This window comes from Armigeres subalbatus, chromosome 2 (genome assembly GCF_024139115.2).
Source record: "Armigeres subalbatus isolate Guangzhou_Male chromosome 2, GZ_Asu_2, whole genome shotgun sequence".
NCBI lineage: Eukaryota > Metazoa > Arthropoda > Insecta > Diptera > Culicidae > Armigeres > Armigeres subalbatus.
Window position 1 is genome coordinate 101,907,724 of NC_085140.1, and position 16,332 is coordinate 101,924,055.

Here is a 16,332-nt window from a genome sequence, read left to right on the forward strand (position 1 = left end):
GAAGATGCAGGGAACCCATACTGCCGCTAACCGCAAGTCGAGCACATCTGTATATGGAGGCCCATATACATATGTGCTCGACTTGCGGTTAGCTGCGGCATACTACAGTCATATTTCACTCGTTGGGCTATCTTTAGATGGGCTACGATTTAGTTGGGCGCCCGTTAGTTGGGATGTAGCCCACTTAAAACGAAGATGGACGACAAATTATGACATCAACGGCAGTTTTTTTTTTCTTTTTCGCAGTTGGCAGCTCTGAATTTCTATTGTATTCGCTGATTTGACAGATGAAATCTCAGCCCAACTAACGAAAGTCTTTCACTAGATGGGCTACGTGTTTAGCCCAACGAGCGAAAGATGACTGTACCTTCATAGATGTCATGTGAACAAATGATTAAGTTTATGTCTCATTGATAACTAATACTTATTCCAAGGGGCCGTCCAGAAACCACGTGGTTATATATGGGGGGAGGGGGAGTTTTGAAAATGATCACGATAAGCCACATAGGTGAAGGGGGGGTGTTGCTCTCGAACAACGTGTTTTTTTTTACACGAAAGGCTTTTGGTGAATAACAATAGCGGTGTAAAAAATACAAATCATTAAATCATTAAACGCAAAGCGCATCTTAGGGCCGATGCCCTTTTCAACTCAGCGTTAAAAAGACGTAGGTGTGCATCAAAAATAATCGGTAACGCAGCGTCGGTCGCAACGCCGATGCTATCTGCGTTATTTGACCATCTTAGCCTTCGAAACTATTTCCATAAAAAAATAAACGAAAAAACAGGTTGCGATTGAGTCTCAATTTCCACAACAAAAATTTGGAAAGGAAAAATGGAAAAATATAAAAAAAAACATTGCGCCGCGCCACGCCACCGCCGCAGATGGTTTTTGGCATCACGCCGCCGACACTTTTGCATCAGCGAACTGCAGCTACAATTTTGAAAAATGTTCATGTTTTTACAATAATCCAAGGAAAAAAACTTCAAAAGACTTTCTTGTGGATATTCAGGAAAAATCCTGTAAACAAATTTCCTGTAAAAACTTTGACATTACTTCATTATTATTATTACTTATTCAGACTAACATTACTTCATACAATCCTGATAAAGTACTGGCATTCCGAATGATTTTTGAGCAATCCTTTCTGAAAAATTTTGCTTGGAAATTTAGCTACAAATTGTTAATGAAAAAAAAAACAAAGCATCTCCAGTGTAAGTTCCGAAAAGTTTTCCTTAAAACTACGATAAAATTTCCATGTGAATTCTGTCTGAAAATTCAAAGCAGTCCCGTGGGAAATACATATAATATTCGGTGGGAAAAATTGTTCATATTTTATTTATTTTTTACATGAACTTCTTCGTCAAGTTATTATTATTAATTAAAATCTTTATTCAAGAGGTTTTTAGCCCAAGGCTAGTTCACCTCCGATTTCGTCAAGTTCTTCCGAATCTTCACCAGAAATCCTTCTTAATTTCCAAAAGAAGGTTTTCGAACATTTTAAGGAGTACACTTCAAAATGTTCAGTCTCCAGTTAGCCTTGCGAGCAAAGGCGTAGGATTGCTAATCCGGAGATGGCGAGTTCGATTATCGTTCCTGTCTAGGATGATTTCGGGTGGAAAACATTCTCGACACCCTAGATATAGTGTATCCATCGCATGTACTTGCTACACAAGATATATAATCGTGCAATGGCTCGCATATTAAAGCATACGGTCACGCCCATCTTTACCGTAAGAAGAAAAAGAATGGAAGCAAAAGGCCACTGACTGCAACACTCTCATAAGTACCTCGGAGTTGGATATTGATGTTGGTGTTAGTCGGATCAGCCAGAAGCTAGCAAGGTTACCATGGTATCATATTAAGGCGTCATATTAAGCTATATTAAGTAACACACCACGAGAAGGTATCTACCAGGGCCCTGTAGCATAATCAGACTAATAATATTAGCTACAAGTTACAAGTTACAAGTCAAGAAATTACAAGTACTTGTAAATTGTGTTGCATAAAAGTGATTCGCCAACTTATAATATTAGTACTTGTATTATTAGTAAGATGGAAATGACAAGTTTGTCAGGTTCATTTACCTGTCAAAATTCATCCGATAGTTCACTGTCAATGCGGCGATAAATGATTTGTTTATGTTTTTCTGTAAGTTTGTGCATAGAATACAGCGATAGGTATACACGGAACACGAATTTATTATCCTTCTCTCTTTAATTTATTGATTCCCGCAGTTCAATCCGGTTTCGTGGTATTGGCATTTTTTACAAAGAAAAAGTAATGCACACTGGAGTGATTTTTACGTGGTTTTATAGGCGGATTTGGGATTGACATGGGTTTTATTTTGGGCGAATTGTAATTACGGGATTCAATTTACGTGTTTTGCGGAACTTATGCAGGTTTGGATTTTGTTTTCAGTTGTTGAAATTATTATGAAATTTAGGCGATTTCTTGAAAGATAAATCATTTCAAAATATAAGTTCAAAATACTTACTGATGATAATATCGCATCAAATTTTATTAAAAATTTAAGTAGTTTTTCCTTTCTCATGATTGTTGTCAAAATAGGGCAAGATGCATGGCCCCACCCGAGATTGTTCAGTACAACAACTCACATTTGAGTTGAATAAAGTCAACTTTAGGTAAACTAACTTTGCTTTGGGTAATATGTTTTTACGTGGATTAAGGTAAACTACGTAGTGTTAGAAGAGTCATTTTACACTAAATTGGGCTATTGGGTCAAAGTACGGGTTTAAGCGAAAACAACTTTTGAGTAGTTAGCGCCCCACCATTTGAGTACTTGATGTAAGCACAAGTATTTCTGCTTTCTCCAGAGTAATTTGAAAAAAAAAATCACAATAAAAAAAATCACGATAAATTTATTCTTAGTGCATAGTATTTCACTGTATGGTAATTTGATGTACATTGAATAATAGTTTCTTTCTCTGTTAAGTCGTTTAAAACAATAAAACGATGTATATTTACTTTGCACAGCTGAAATAATAAAATAAAAGCTACTTGTAAATTAAATTACAGCACCATTCATACTTGTAAATGAAAATACAAGCCAACGCTAATAATTTGTACTTGTATTTTCTTTATGCAACAGTTACTTTTTAATTCTGCTAATATTATTAGTGCGCTTCACTTGTAATATTAGACTTGTAAATTGATATTGAAAACAAATCACTATAATAAAGAAATTTAAAAAAAAATTTATAAAAAAAATGTGTTGTTCAATATGAGCTCGAAGAAAAAAAAGATATAAAATGATCTAATTGATTCCTAGGCGGTGACTCATAAAGCTTATAAATCCTTTTCACAAAGCTTATATTTTTTTTTTGTTTTTATCTGTTTGAAAAATTTAAAGTAATTAAAATAAAGTCTTGTTATTCTTGTTATTCTTGTTATACTCAACGTATCCCCGGGCCGTGGCCAATCTACGTTGTATGACATTAGGCAATACGTTTACACTGCTGGCTTAAATTTTCAACGTGACGATTAATATATAGAACTCATGAAATCAATGTGAACTCGACTCGTGGAAAACTTATTCCAGGTTATCCGAGGCTTGTGATAGACCCTTTATCACAACGGACCTTTCCATCCACTGACTGGTAGGCTCGAGCGTCCCGTATTCTGCTCCAGACCCATAAGGGATCCGAAACAGTTCAGTTTCAGGGTAGTTGAGAGAATAGAAGATAGAGGAGGAGAGTGTGGAGCGGCTTGTTGACCGCTTCCGGCTCTTGCGACTACTATGGAACCTATTTATTAGAGAATTGTTTGTAGAGATAGAAACGGATGTGTTTATGTTCATGATAGATGTTTAGACAGTTCAGGATCGCTACGATAGAGTTTGTTATAACTTAGAAACTTTTCAGATGATTTATACTTATCGTAGAAGGGAAATGATTGAAATCCGTTTTCTGGTGATTGCCGAAGAAGCTATGTAGATTGATATGATAGAGGTACGTGCAGTTTGGGATTAGTATGATCACGTTGGTTTAAGTTTGGAAACATAAAATAGAAAAGGGGGTGGGGGCAGGAGGGGTGGGGGAACAAATACCTAACCATTCGACACAGAAAGATTAAAATAATTAAACTGAATTAAAATAAATCAATTAAAGTAATTAAAATAAAGTCGGAACAAAAATACTTCTTTTGTCCCACTGACCTATCGATAATGTAGGGGGTGGAAAATAAAAAATAAAGACAATCTTCAGTTTTATCAAAGATTTTTTCATGAAAGTTCAAAATTTTATTATTTTTCCGATAAAATTTTGAAGTCCTCTCTCAAATAAATAAATTTGGAGAGGGGTGGTGGCAGCAGAAGATATTAAAATCTGTTCCCGCCTAATAAATTTAAAAAATACAATTTTACCTGTTATTAAGCTATGGCTTAATAAAAAAAAAATAAAGTTTTTGGGATTTTGAACTCGACGTGGCATTCTGAGGAAATTTTGAAAATCCAATAAAACCATGGTCTCTTATTGAAAATCCAGCAATTCTAGTTTTATTTTATTTTAGATTTAAAAAATACGACCAATTCATTGACTTCACCTTCACACTAGTTTTGGGGGTCTATTCTTAATCTTAATCTTATCTTAATCATAAAAATGAACTTCTGTCTGTCTGAACCTTATAGACTCGGAAAATACTGAGCCGATCGGCGTGAAAATTTGTATGCAGAGGTTTTCTGGGCCGGGGAAGGTTCTTAAGGTGGTTCAAAACCCCTCCCCTCTTTGGAAAGGGGGGCTCCCATACAAATGAAACACCAATTTCTTCATAACTCGAGAATTATTCAAGCAAATGGAACCAAATCTGGCATATGGAGGTTTTGGAAGGGAAGATATGTTTCTGTGATGATTCAAAACCCCTCCTCCTTCTCAAAAGGGGGGCTCCCATACAAATAAAGCATAAATTTCTGCATAACTCGATAACTAATCAGAGAATGAATCAATTTTAGGCGAAACAAAGTTCGTCGGGTCTGCTAGTTGTATAAAAATGTGATATTTCTAAAACAGTTTTAATCAAAAAGTTTTGAATTACAACATGTTCTTTTTTTAAGGCGATTTTATTCGTGAGCTTTTTTCATACGCACATGTTCTTTACAAATCTTATCGGAGTTAGAAGCACTAAATTAGTAAAAATAAGCAAAAATGAGCAGCGTCATGTGATTTTGTTTTTTTCTTTTTGAAGATGCCATTTATCAAGCATTTTTTCTATCACGACCAGGGATGCCAGATTTGAAGACATGTCTTCAATTTGAAGACATTTGAATCTCTGTGAAGACATTTATTTCATGAAGACATTTTAAAGACTTTTGAAATATTTGAAGACTTCTTCTTCTTCTTCTTATTGGCATTACATCCCCACACTGAGACAGAGCCGCCTCGCAGCTTAGTGTTCATTAAGCACTTCCACAGTTATTAACTGCGAGGTTTCTAAGCCAGGTTACCATTTTTGCATTCGTATATCATGAGGCTAGCACGATGATACTTTTATGCCCAGGGAAGTCGAGACAATTTCCAATCCGAAAATTGTCTAGACCGGCACTGGGAATCGAACCCAGCCATCCTCAGCATGGTCTTGCTTTGTAGCCGCGCGTCTTACCGCACGGCTAAGGAGGGCCCCTTAGACTGAAGACTTACCTTTTTATTTAAAGATACTTGAAGACAATCAATAAGCTACCGAATAAATAATATAATTTGATGACTAACTTATAAATTTTGTGACTTCTATATGAAGATCATATACATATATTTCAAAAGTTTTATACAATAGACTAATGCCTCGGGCTTAAAATTTCAAACGTAAAAACACATTTACACTCAGCCGGTTGATAAGGTAGACAACTGCAACACATTTTAGTTTAAAAGCTCAAAGGTGCAGCCCAATCGGGTTGTACGCAAAGGTGACGTTGAACTACGTAGCTGTATGTAATATACAGGTTTTCGACTTTTCTGTTCGATGAGACCAAAGCAAGCGTGTTTCAAGCCCAGGGTGAATCTGTTTTTCGCTGTTTATCCTGCTCTCCTGAGATTGAGTGAGATTTTAGACTAACATTTAAAAAGGATGATAATAATATTTTTTTCAAATAAACGAGGATGAATAACACTCTCAAGCGATCACATATCCAAATTATCAATTAATAAAAACTCGCTAGAGAGTAAGAATCGTTCGATAATTGTATCTTGATTCGAAGCATTATTGGCGAATGCTACTTTTGAACTTTTTTCCCTACATAACACCAAAACACAATGCCAAACATTCGATTGAGCTTCATTGTTTACAATGAATTGGTATTAGATTAGTTTGGTTTACATTAAAATAATAATTTTGTATTGCAAGATTCGAAAAGTTAGCGTCGATAACAACTCGCCTACTTTTCACACCTGCGATTGACCGATTCACCGAAACCAATTCCTGAACTGTTAGCAAGTTTCAGTACTAAATATTATCATACGTATATATTGTAATACACTGGAGTCATTTTTTATGCAAATGATATGGGCCACGTGAATTAAAACAAAGTTAAACCCAGCGTAAATTCCAAAGTATGTCTGAATGAACCGCAGAAATCCCGAAATTGAGTGAAAAAATCGCATAAAAAGCGATTCGTGTAAAAAACAACCGCGTAAAAGACTACTTCAGTGTACATCGGGAATGAAGCGTTGACTCTTCCTTGATCGAATGGTCCAAGAAAATTGAAAATCCATCGAGAAATGGCTGAGATATTAACGATCAAAGTCTATCATATTTTCGTGACGTTTTTCGATTTTTAGCAATTTTAAAGTGTACCCCAATATAGAAAAGACAGACGTAGTTCTACGTCAAAAATTCCCGATGCAGCATTCGTTTAAATTTTCCTTGGTAGCGGTGGCGTTTTCGACGTGTCTGCTAAAAAGGTATTTCGACCATTGTATCAGAACGCAATGAGCGATCTAATTTATTTCAAACGTCAAAAAATTACAGAATTTTACTATAAGTTGTTGGGCTAGAACCATTTTTTTAAAATTTATTTATAATTCATCTGATCTTTTCGGTATTCCCAGTATACCCGTCGAGAAAGAGAATAAATTTTGAAGAACTCGATGAATTTTTCGTGGATTTTAGAAAAAAAATTCAATGAAAATTCGTTTTAAAAAATTAATTCGTGTAAAATAAGGAGAATTGGGTCCCAAAGCCCTACCTCGTTTATTTTTCTTTAGTTTCCATGAAAATTCTTACGAATGTCGACAAGAAATTGAAATTGTTCTGGAGTTAAATGGATATTTCTCAGAATGGCCACGGTAAATTATTTCTAATTTGTTCAGGAGAACATTCTGAAAAAAAAAAATCAGAGGAATTTCCTAAAAAAATCCGGCAGAGTTAAATATTATTAATTATTATCTTCATTAGTGAGGTTTTCGGCCCTGAGCCGGTTCACCTCGTACATCCGCCAGTTTTTATTAAAGACTCAGTAGAAAGTTCAGGGTAAACTCGTTAAAGTTCCTTGTTGAATTCTTCCTTGAATTCCTTTGATATTTTTTCAATAAATATTTTTGGGCATTCTTCCAGTATTTTAACGTGTTTTAACTGAGAATCCCTCTAAGAATTTCTCCAGTAAACACATCTCTGGAATTCTTTCTGAAATTTCCCATGAAATTCCTCCAGAAATTCGTCCAGCAATTCCTTCAGAAATTTTTCAGAAAATTTCTCCAGAGTTTCCTTTGAAAGTACCTCTAGCAGCTCCTCCACAAGTTCGCCAGAAATTTCTCCGTTAGACCCTCCAAGAATTCCGTCGGAAATTCCTGCAGTCGTTCCTTCAGAAATTCCTTAGTTTGTTTCTTTCACGACTTCCTTCAGCAGATCTTTCAGGAATTGCTCTCGAAGCTCCTGCAGGCATTTGTTCGGAAATTCCTCTAAGAATCCTTTCGGAAGTTTCTCCAGGAATTCCTCTTGATGATGCTCCGAAAATGTTGTCGAAAGATTCTCCAATAATACAGCGTGAACTATACTCTGGAATTTATCTGTTATTCCCTCCAGTAATTCTTTCGAAAATTCCTGCCCAATATTCCTGAGCAATACCTCAGGAAGTTCCTCCAAAAAGTTATCCAGAAGTTCCTCCGGAAGTTTTATTAGACATTTCTTCAGAAATGTGAAATGTGAAAGGTTTAGTAATTGCTTAGGAAAATCCTTCAGGAAGTTTTCAGGAAAATCCTTCTTCTTAGTTCCATTAGCATTTCATCCGGAAGTTCTTTCAGAAATTTATCTGAAAGTTCCTTCAGAAAATCCTTTGGATGTTCCAACAGCACTTCCTCCAGAAATTCCTTCAGGATTCCTTCAGAAAGTCTCCGAAAAATCCATCAGAATTTATCCTGAAGTTTGTCCAGAAATTCTTCTGGAAATTTCTCTAGAAAATCTTATGGAAGTTTCTTCAGGTATTTCACGGTGAATTTTTCCGAATCCTACAGGCAATTCTTCAAAATAAATTCAGAAGAATTCTACAAGGAAATTCAGTTAGCAAAATCCGTTGGAATTATATTTAACGACTCACTATAAAATCCAAGGGAAAGTCATTTCCCTTACTCATGAAGATTTAAAAGAATATTTTCTTGAATTCTAAAAATTTGAGTGTTAAAAAGTAACCGATACATAAAACAAGGGGACGATTGCCATTACAAAGCTATTGGATTTTGAATTTTTTTCACTGCTAATCATAATTTTGATATTGAAGACATTTGAAGACATTTTTACTCGGCTGTGAAGACATTTGAAAATATCCCCTGGCATCCCTGATCACGACATGCTGCATATGATCCGCAACGGTCAAAACACCCTACCCTGGGCTTATGCCAGAATTACTTCTGACTATTTCTTTTTCAAGACCTATCTGCAAGGCGGATTTATCAATCAAAATGTATCTACTTTCTGTATGTCTGTTCTAGTTCCAATGCTCCTCAATTCTGTACTCTATACTCGAGGTCGACCTCCTTTCGCATTTTATTGTCATTTGGAAGAAAGTTCGGTTCAGCAGTCCCGACTTCCGAATTCTAAGTTGGTGCTACGCCGACAATAACAGAAAAAGTGAAGGAAAAGATCATAGTCGACATGAATCGGAAAAAACCTCACAATTTTCACACTTGGAACTTCTTTGGTACAAATTTCCCAAGTTTTATATATTGCTACCAGATTCACATTTGATTTGGTTGATAATAATACCTAGTGGATACAAATGATTTTTATTTAGCACTTTTTACAACAGGCAATGCAAAAATAGTTACTTTAGTGGACATTTTCCGAAAAATAGTGACTTTAGTTACTTTTGGATGCAAATAGTGACTTTTTAGTGACTACACTCAAAATAGTGACCAAGTCACTTAAAAGTGACTCGCTACCAGGCCTGCTATTGTTAATTTCAAATATTATTTATTATTATTTATTTCAAATATTATTTATTATGAAATTGGCTAATTAGTTACACTATTGTTTGATTACAATTCTTGAGTTTGTTTCGCATCACTTAAACACACTCCACATACTTTGTAGTACATATTCTAAGTATTTAGCTTCAATCATGCAAACAAAAAGAATTTAAATTTTGTTTGAATTTTTTTCCCATTTTTGGCAACATCCCCAGTTTGGCAACATTAAAATCCGGTCGTGTTGCCAAGATCGGGAAGGGACTGTAATCAAGCCGAAGTTCGATGGGGCTGCTAGTTGTTAATAAACGGATTCTTTTTATAAAAATGTGATATTTCTAAAATAATTCCAATCATAAAGTTTTTAAGTAATTTAGTGCTAGAATTACTTCTGACATAACTTGATCTATATTTTTTTTATTGAGACTTTACCTCGAAGGGTCGCAAGGCGGATTTAACAATCATAAACGGATTTGACAACCATTTAACAATCATAGTGTACTGTCATCGACGCCCTTATCGCTCATTATTCTCCCTGACGTTGAGAAACATCAAACATCTTTGCCATGTGATGAAACTGAGGCTGTTTACTATCTTTGGTATCAACGCTTACCAACAGACGTGGTTCCAATAATGATCAATTCTGTACTCTTTACTTGAGGTTTCCATTCATATTTGATTTGGTTGATAATAATAGTTACAAATGATTTATATTTTGAACAACAGGCAATGCAAAAATAGTGACTTTAGTGACCATTTTCCGAAAAATAGTGACTTTTGGATGCAAAGAGTGACTTTTTAGTGACTAGACTCAAAATAGTGACCAAGTCACTAAAAAGTGACTTGCTATTGCTATTGCTTATATTTGCAAAATAACTAGAGTTTTTGGAAATATTTTTGTTTGGGCATAACAGTGGGAAACAATGCCCACTTTAACAATTCTGAAACCAATACAATTGCGTTTAGAAACAACTTACTCGGGAACTTTATTAAACCCAGCGGTAAGATGCGCGGCTACAAAGCAAGACTACGTTGAAGGTGGCTGGGATCGATTTCCGATTTGGTCTCTACAATAATTTTCGGGTTGGAAATTTTCTCGTGAAAATTTATTAGCTCTTTTTTGGTGGAATGTTTTCAATGTCATAAGACGAGTTTAGCACAACTCCATTTAATTCCATCACCTGTAATACTTTTACATATACGTATTTCGACCTCCCTACAGTTGATCTTACAGTTGAGGTCGAAATACGTATATGTAAAAGTATTACGAGGTGGTGGAATTAAATGGAATTGTGCTAAACTCGTCTTTTGACAGTGAATTTTATCGTCTTTTCCGGGTATTAAAAAGAATCTTCGTGTCACCAATGAAAAAACTGTAACTTGGCTATGGGACCATGTAGTTCAAAGGTGTCGAAATAGGTACTCAATGAATTCTGCAAGGCGGCAATGTTTCAGTGGGGAATGTAATACAAAAAATAATACATTTCACTTTAATTTGCCTTTCCATACAATTCATGTTCCAATAAATGTTTACGTTAATAATCAATGAATATATGATACAAGACGGGAAATTTCATATCAATCGTTTATTAAAAGTACCTACTGCATGTAGTTTTAATATTCAATATTAGGTTCCTCAATTTAGAACCGCAATTAACAGCTTATTGATACACGATTGATGTTTCCCATCACTGCATTCATGTAAGCAAACCATTGATGCGGCTTTGACCGAATGCAGTTATATAAAATGCAATTAGTGCATTTGGCAGAAATCTTATAGCCCACAACCTGCTTTCGTTTTCTTTCGTCACTGACCCCACACAGAACTGGTTTAAGGTCGGTCCTCATCGATATGATATGAGCACACATTATCGCATATCACAAGCAACCGAAAACCAGACGCGTGTTCAATTTTTGTCAAATCAATGCGATTTTTCCGATAAAGGCAATAAAAGCTACTGATTGGGGTTTCCGATGAAGCTCGGACACGAGCCCACGTTCGCCCAAATCCAGAATTAATGTTTATTTCAGACCCTGAACCCTGAACATACATAAAAAATCCAAATTTTCGGCCAGACACGAAAAACCTTCTGACGTGTAACTCTCGCTTTTACCCGCTCGCGCTCCGCCACCCTCCCACAGATACCCTTCGACCCCTTGCGCAAGCCACGAATTGTTCCACCGAAAAAACAACAAAACTTCGGTACTTACTGCCACCGTACTCCCAGAACGGGACGGTTCCATCTTTCTGCGCCAGGTAGGGCGGTTTGAAGGAGTACTTGTACTCGAACCGCCGGTGGACCAGATGGGTATTTGCGTTCGTCGTTCCGGCGGCGAACAGCATCAGCAGCAGGATCCCAGCGGAGGGCAGGAGAAAGGTTGACAAACACGTCAACCGCGGGGTGACAGCCATCTTTTACGCGAACACCACCTTTCTTTGCAGCACTACGAACGAGGAAAAGTAGAAGACTGACTGAACTAAACTGGACTGCGCTGCGGAGAGTGAGCTGGAAGCTTGCCACAGCAACAGAACTGCCAGACGGATGCGACCAGCGGAGGAGGAGCTGGAAAAGCTGCGAATGTTTGACGGCGGTTTGTTGATGCTTTTCTTTGTGCGGTATTTGAGCTTGTGGTCGAATGAGCGTCGGTCGAAAGTCAATCGACGAGGGGTTGATGACGATAGAGAACCATACGGTTAATGGTTATAATTTTGAATTTAAACATTATTACAATAAAACCCAGATTAATCCACCTACAGTAAGATTTTCCTAATCATAAAACCCAGATTAATCCACCTACAGTAAGATTTTCCTAATCATGAAATGAAATATTTTCAGACTCCAGTAAATACTTAATACTAATGACACACTGGTGGTATAAGTACCATGGTACAAGAATCTTGAAATGAGTATTGCAGTTTGCCTTGAAACATGGATTATCGGTGCACTTCGATAATCACACTTTTTTATTGCGCGTGCACAGTTGCCGACTTCTTTTTCTCGAATCTCACTAAATAATATTATTTTCTTAAGGAAATAATTATGAAAACTGCACAACTGGCAACCTTGGCCATCATTCAGAAGGAGAAAATGCAAGAAATTGCAAAATGCGAAAATGTTCTCACCCCGTTTGCTTTTGTCTGACATTTATCGATGTCAAAATCCATTGTAATCGACACCGTCACACTTTTGATCACAGTTTGGAACCGTCACACTTTCAAACTGTGTTGTTCGATTTAGTGTGAACAGCGCAATAACATACCAGTACCACAGGTGTGCCTTTAGTATAAAACAAGATATTTAAAACCAAGGATAAAACATACTCAACTTCCCATGCCGATTGAGCGTGTAAAGTTAAAAATTAATTGACTAAAAATAGACGGATGGCAGGCCTTGAGTGACAATGCGTGCTTTAAAAGGAGTCATTTGCTCTTCCACCTTATTCCGGGTAGATGCATGCTTTAAAAGAAGGAGGCATTCACTCTTTTGCATTATATGCATACGGGTGGGTGCTTTTAAGAAGGTGTCATATTATACTCTTGCATACACTTTCTAGCCCAGATATCCGAATTTTCTTGAATACGAGATGCTCAAGGTACTCTAAAACGTTCTGGAGTTCAGCCCACGGTATCTATCAGATCAACCGAAGGCTTTGGCCAATTTCCTTATCGTCAGTGTACATCCAATCTGGTTCAATAGACATATACGCATCTTGCAAAGCTTATTTTCTAGAATACGAGATGCTCATGGTATTCCTAAACGTTCTGGTGTTCAGCTAACGGTATCTTCCAGATCAATCAAGACTTTCGCAATATCCTCTTTATCGGTATTTACCCACTCCGATGTAATAAGCGTATGATCCTAATTTCCATGAACATGAGATCCAATGTCCAAGGTGCTCTAAAATAATCTTGAGTCGAGAAGCACAATGACAATAAGGTTAACCTGCGATTTGTTTTGCGTACGAAGATTAGGCGTACGTTCTTTTGGGGCGACTCTAGTACCGTGTTTCCTGGATCCAGTCAGACACACCCCATTATACGCAATACGTAGCTTTCAGAGTCAACGAGATTTTGAGCCTATCCAGTGTTGCGCGTAGATGGCCGTATTGATGCTGCCAATTGCGTGGAATATGATGTCAAGTTTCCGATTATTCTAGCTAGAAGGCATCCGATCACGAACTTGCTCTTAGATTGATATCACCGAAAGTTTCGTCACGCCAACAACGAAACGGTTGTGAACGGAATTCGTCAGTGGTTCTACATTCCGAAACATCGAGCACAAATTTGTTTATGTTGTTTAACATTAAGGGACAACATGTGTCCCTATGATGTGTTGTAAACTAAACTAAAGCTAAAGTACAGTTTAGATGACAACATACATACATAAAATCAGAAATGGTCAAAATGTAAAAACAAAACATGTGATCCAAAGTTAACTCAAGAATTCCTTCGTCGATTACCGCGGCCAGCAAAAATACTATAGAAGTTACGTCGAAGTTTGTCCCGAGTCAAATTACTTACTTTACTTACTTATGGATCCTGTACACCTCCGGTGGTGCAAAGGGCCGACTTGAAAGATCTCCATCCTGAGCGATGCCCGGCTATCGCTTTAACCTGTTGCCAGGTTAGATTTCAGTCGACTTCTTTTATTTCTTTATTGAGGCTTCTCCGCCATGAGCCTCTGGGTCTGCCTCTGCTGCGATGTCCCGCTGGGTTCCAGTCTAATGCTTGCTTACAGATTTCGTTTCCGCCCCTACGTAGAGTGTGGCCGACCCAGCCCCACTTCCGATCCCGAATTTCTGTTGTTATCGGCCTCTGGTGACAACGACGATGGAGCTCGTTGTTTGAGATCCAGTTGTGAGGCCACCAGGCCTGAATTATATACCGCAGGCATCTGTTAATGAACACCTGCAGCCGTTGAGTGTTCTCCACTGATACACACCATGTTTCGCTAGCGTATAACAGCATAGATTTCACGTTAGAGTTGAAAATTCGTATTTTGGTGCGTTCACTTATCTGCCTGTTTTCCAGATATTTCTTAAACTCGCAAAGGCAGCCCTTGCTTTCTTGATCCGTGCGCCTATGTCGATCTTGGTACCGCCGTCTGACGTCTGTGCTTCGATGAGGCCGATGATTTTCTCAGGAACCCCCTTGCGTCTCAGGGCGCCCCACATATTCTCGTGATTGAGACGGTCGAAAGCTTTTTCGTAGTCAATGAATACCAAGTAAAGGGACTCTTGGAATTCGTTGACCTGCTCCAAAATGATGCGGAGCGTGACAATATGGTCCACACAGGATCTTCCGGCACGGAATCCGGCTTGCTGCCGCCGGAGAGTCGCATCGATCTTCTCCTGGATCCGGGCTAGGATAATTTTGCACAGGACTTTGAGAACGGTACACAGCAACATAATGCCTCGCCAGTTATCGCATACAGTCAGGTCACCCTTTTTGGGCACCTTCACTAAGATACCTTGCATCCAGTCGACCGGGAAAGTTGCGGTGTCCCAGATATTACGAAATAAACGATGCAGTAGTTGAGCGGATGTCATGGGGTCAGCTTTGAGCATCTCGGCTGATATGCGGTCGACCCCTGGGGCTTTATTCGATTTCATGCTTTGGATGGCTGTTTGAATCTCTAGCAGTGATGGAGCTTCGGTATTGACACGTGTTATACGTCGGATCCTAGGCAGATCATGCCGAGGTGGTGATGGCCTGGTTGGCACTTGAAAAAGTTGTTCGAAGTGCTCGAACCAGCGTTTCAGCTGGTCAGTTGGGTCGGTCAATAACTGATCATTCGCGTCTTTCACAGGCATCGTTGCATTCATCTTCGCCCCGCTTAAGAGTCGTGAGATATCGTAGAGGAGGCGAATGTCCCCGGTTGCGGCGGCTCTCTCTCCTTCGTCGGCCAGAGAGTCTGCCCACGCTCGCTTGTCCCGTCGACATGAGCGTTTTACTTCCTTCTCAAGAGCCGTGTATCGTTGACGGGCTAAGACTTTGGCTCCTCTGGTTTTCGATCGCTCTATCGCGGCTTTGGCTTCTCTTCGCTCCTCTATCTTCCTCCAGGTCTCATCGGTGATCCATTGTTTTCTCTGGGTGCGTAGTTCGCCCAGATTGTTCTCGCTGGTGGCGATGAAGGCATTCTTGATGGCGGTCCATTGGTCTTCCACGCTGCCACCTTCCGGAATATCTGCAGCACGCGTCTCCAGTTCTTCAACGAAGGACCGTTTCACCGTGGCATCTTCCAGTCGGCGTGTGTTGAATCGTCGTCCAACTCTTTCCTCCTGCCGACGAATCCGCGCAATGCGCAGGCGTATTTCGCCGATGAGGAGGTGATGATCAGACGCGATATCGGCACTACGTTTATTCCGTACATCAAGAAGGCTCCGTTTCCATTTTCGGCTGATGCATATGTGGTCGATTTGATTTTCTGTAAAGCCGTCACGGGAGACCCACGTGACCTTGTGAACCGGTCGATGAGGAAAAGCGATCCCCGATCACCATGTCGTTATTACCACAAAATTCTGCGAACAGCTCTCCGTTTTCGCTCATTTCTCCGAGACCATGGCGTCCCATAATGCGCTCATGGTTCGAGTTGTCGGATCCGATCTTCGCATTGAAGTCGCCCAAACAGATCTTGATATCACCCTTCGGAATTCTATCTACGACGGCATTGAGTTGACTGTAGAAGTTCTCTTTGTCTTGCAGATCGGCAGCATCGGTTGGCGCATAACATTGGATTATAGTAAGGTTTCGGACCCGTGTTCTAAATCTGGCAACGATTATCCTTTCACTTATAGGTTCCCACTTCATAAGCGCAGAGTGTGCCTGAGCGCTTAGTAGGAAGCCAACTCCGCGATGCCGGGGAGCGTGTTCACCTCGTAAACCAGAGTATAGCAGAACTTGTCCCGACGGCGTTCTGTGTTCTC

At 38.7% G+C, this 16,332-nt stretch overlaps 1 protein-coding gene across 1 annotated transcript in view; it reads right to left on the reverse strand.

The window, feature by feature from the left end:
* LOC134210521 (protein ERGIC-53) overlaps window positions 1-11,999 on the reverse strand; it is a 30,615-nt gene extending 18,616 nt beyond the window's left edge. The window contains exon 1 of the mRNA XM_062686558.1: window positions 11,617-11,999. Within this exon, the coding sequence (XP_062542542.1) occupies window positions 11,617-11,818 (202 nt within the window). The 5' untranslated portion in view covers window positions 11,819-11,999. The remainder of the gene's footprint in view (window positions 1-11,616) is intronic.
* Between the last annotated feature and the right edge of the window lie 4,333 nt (window positions 12,000-16,332).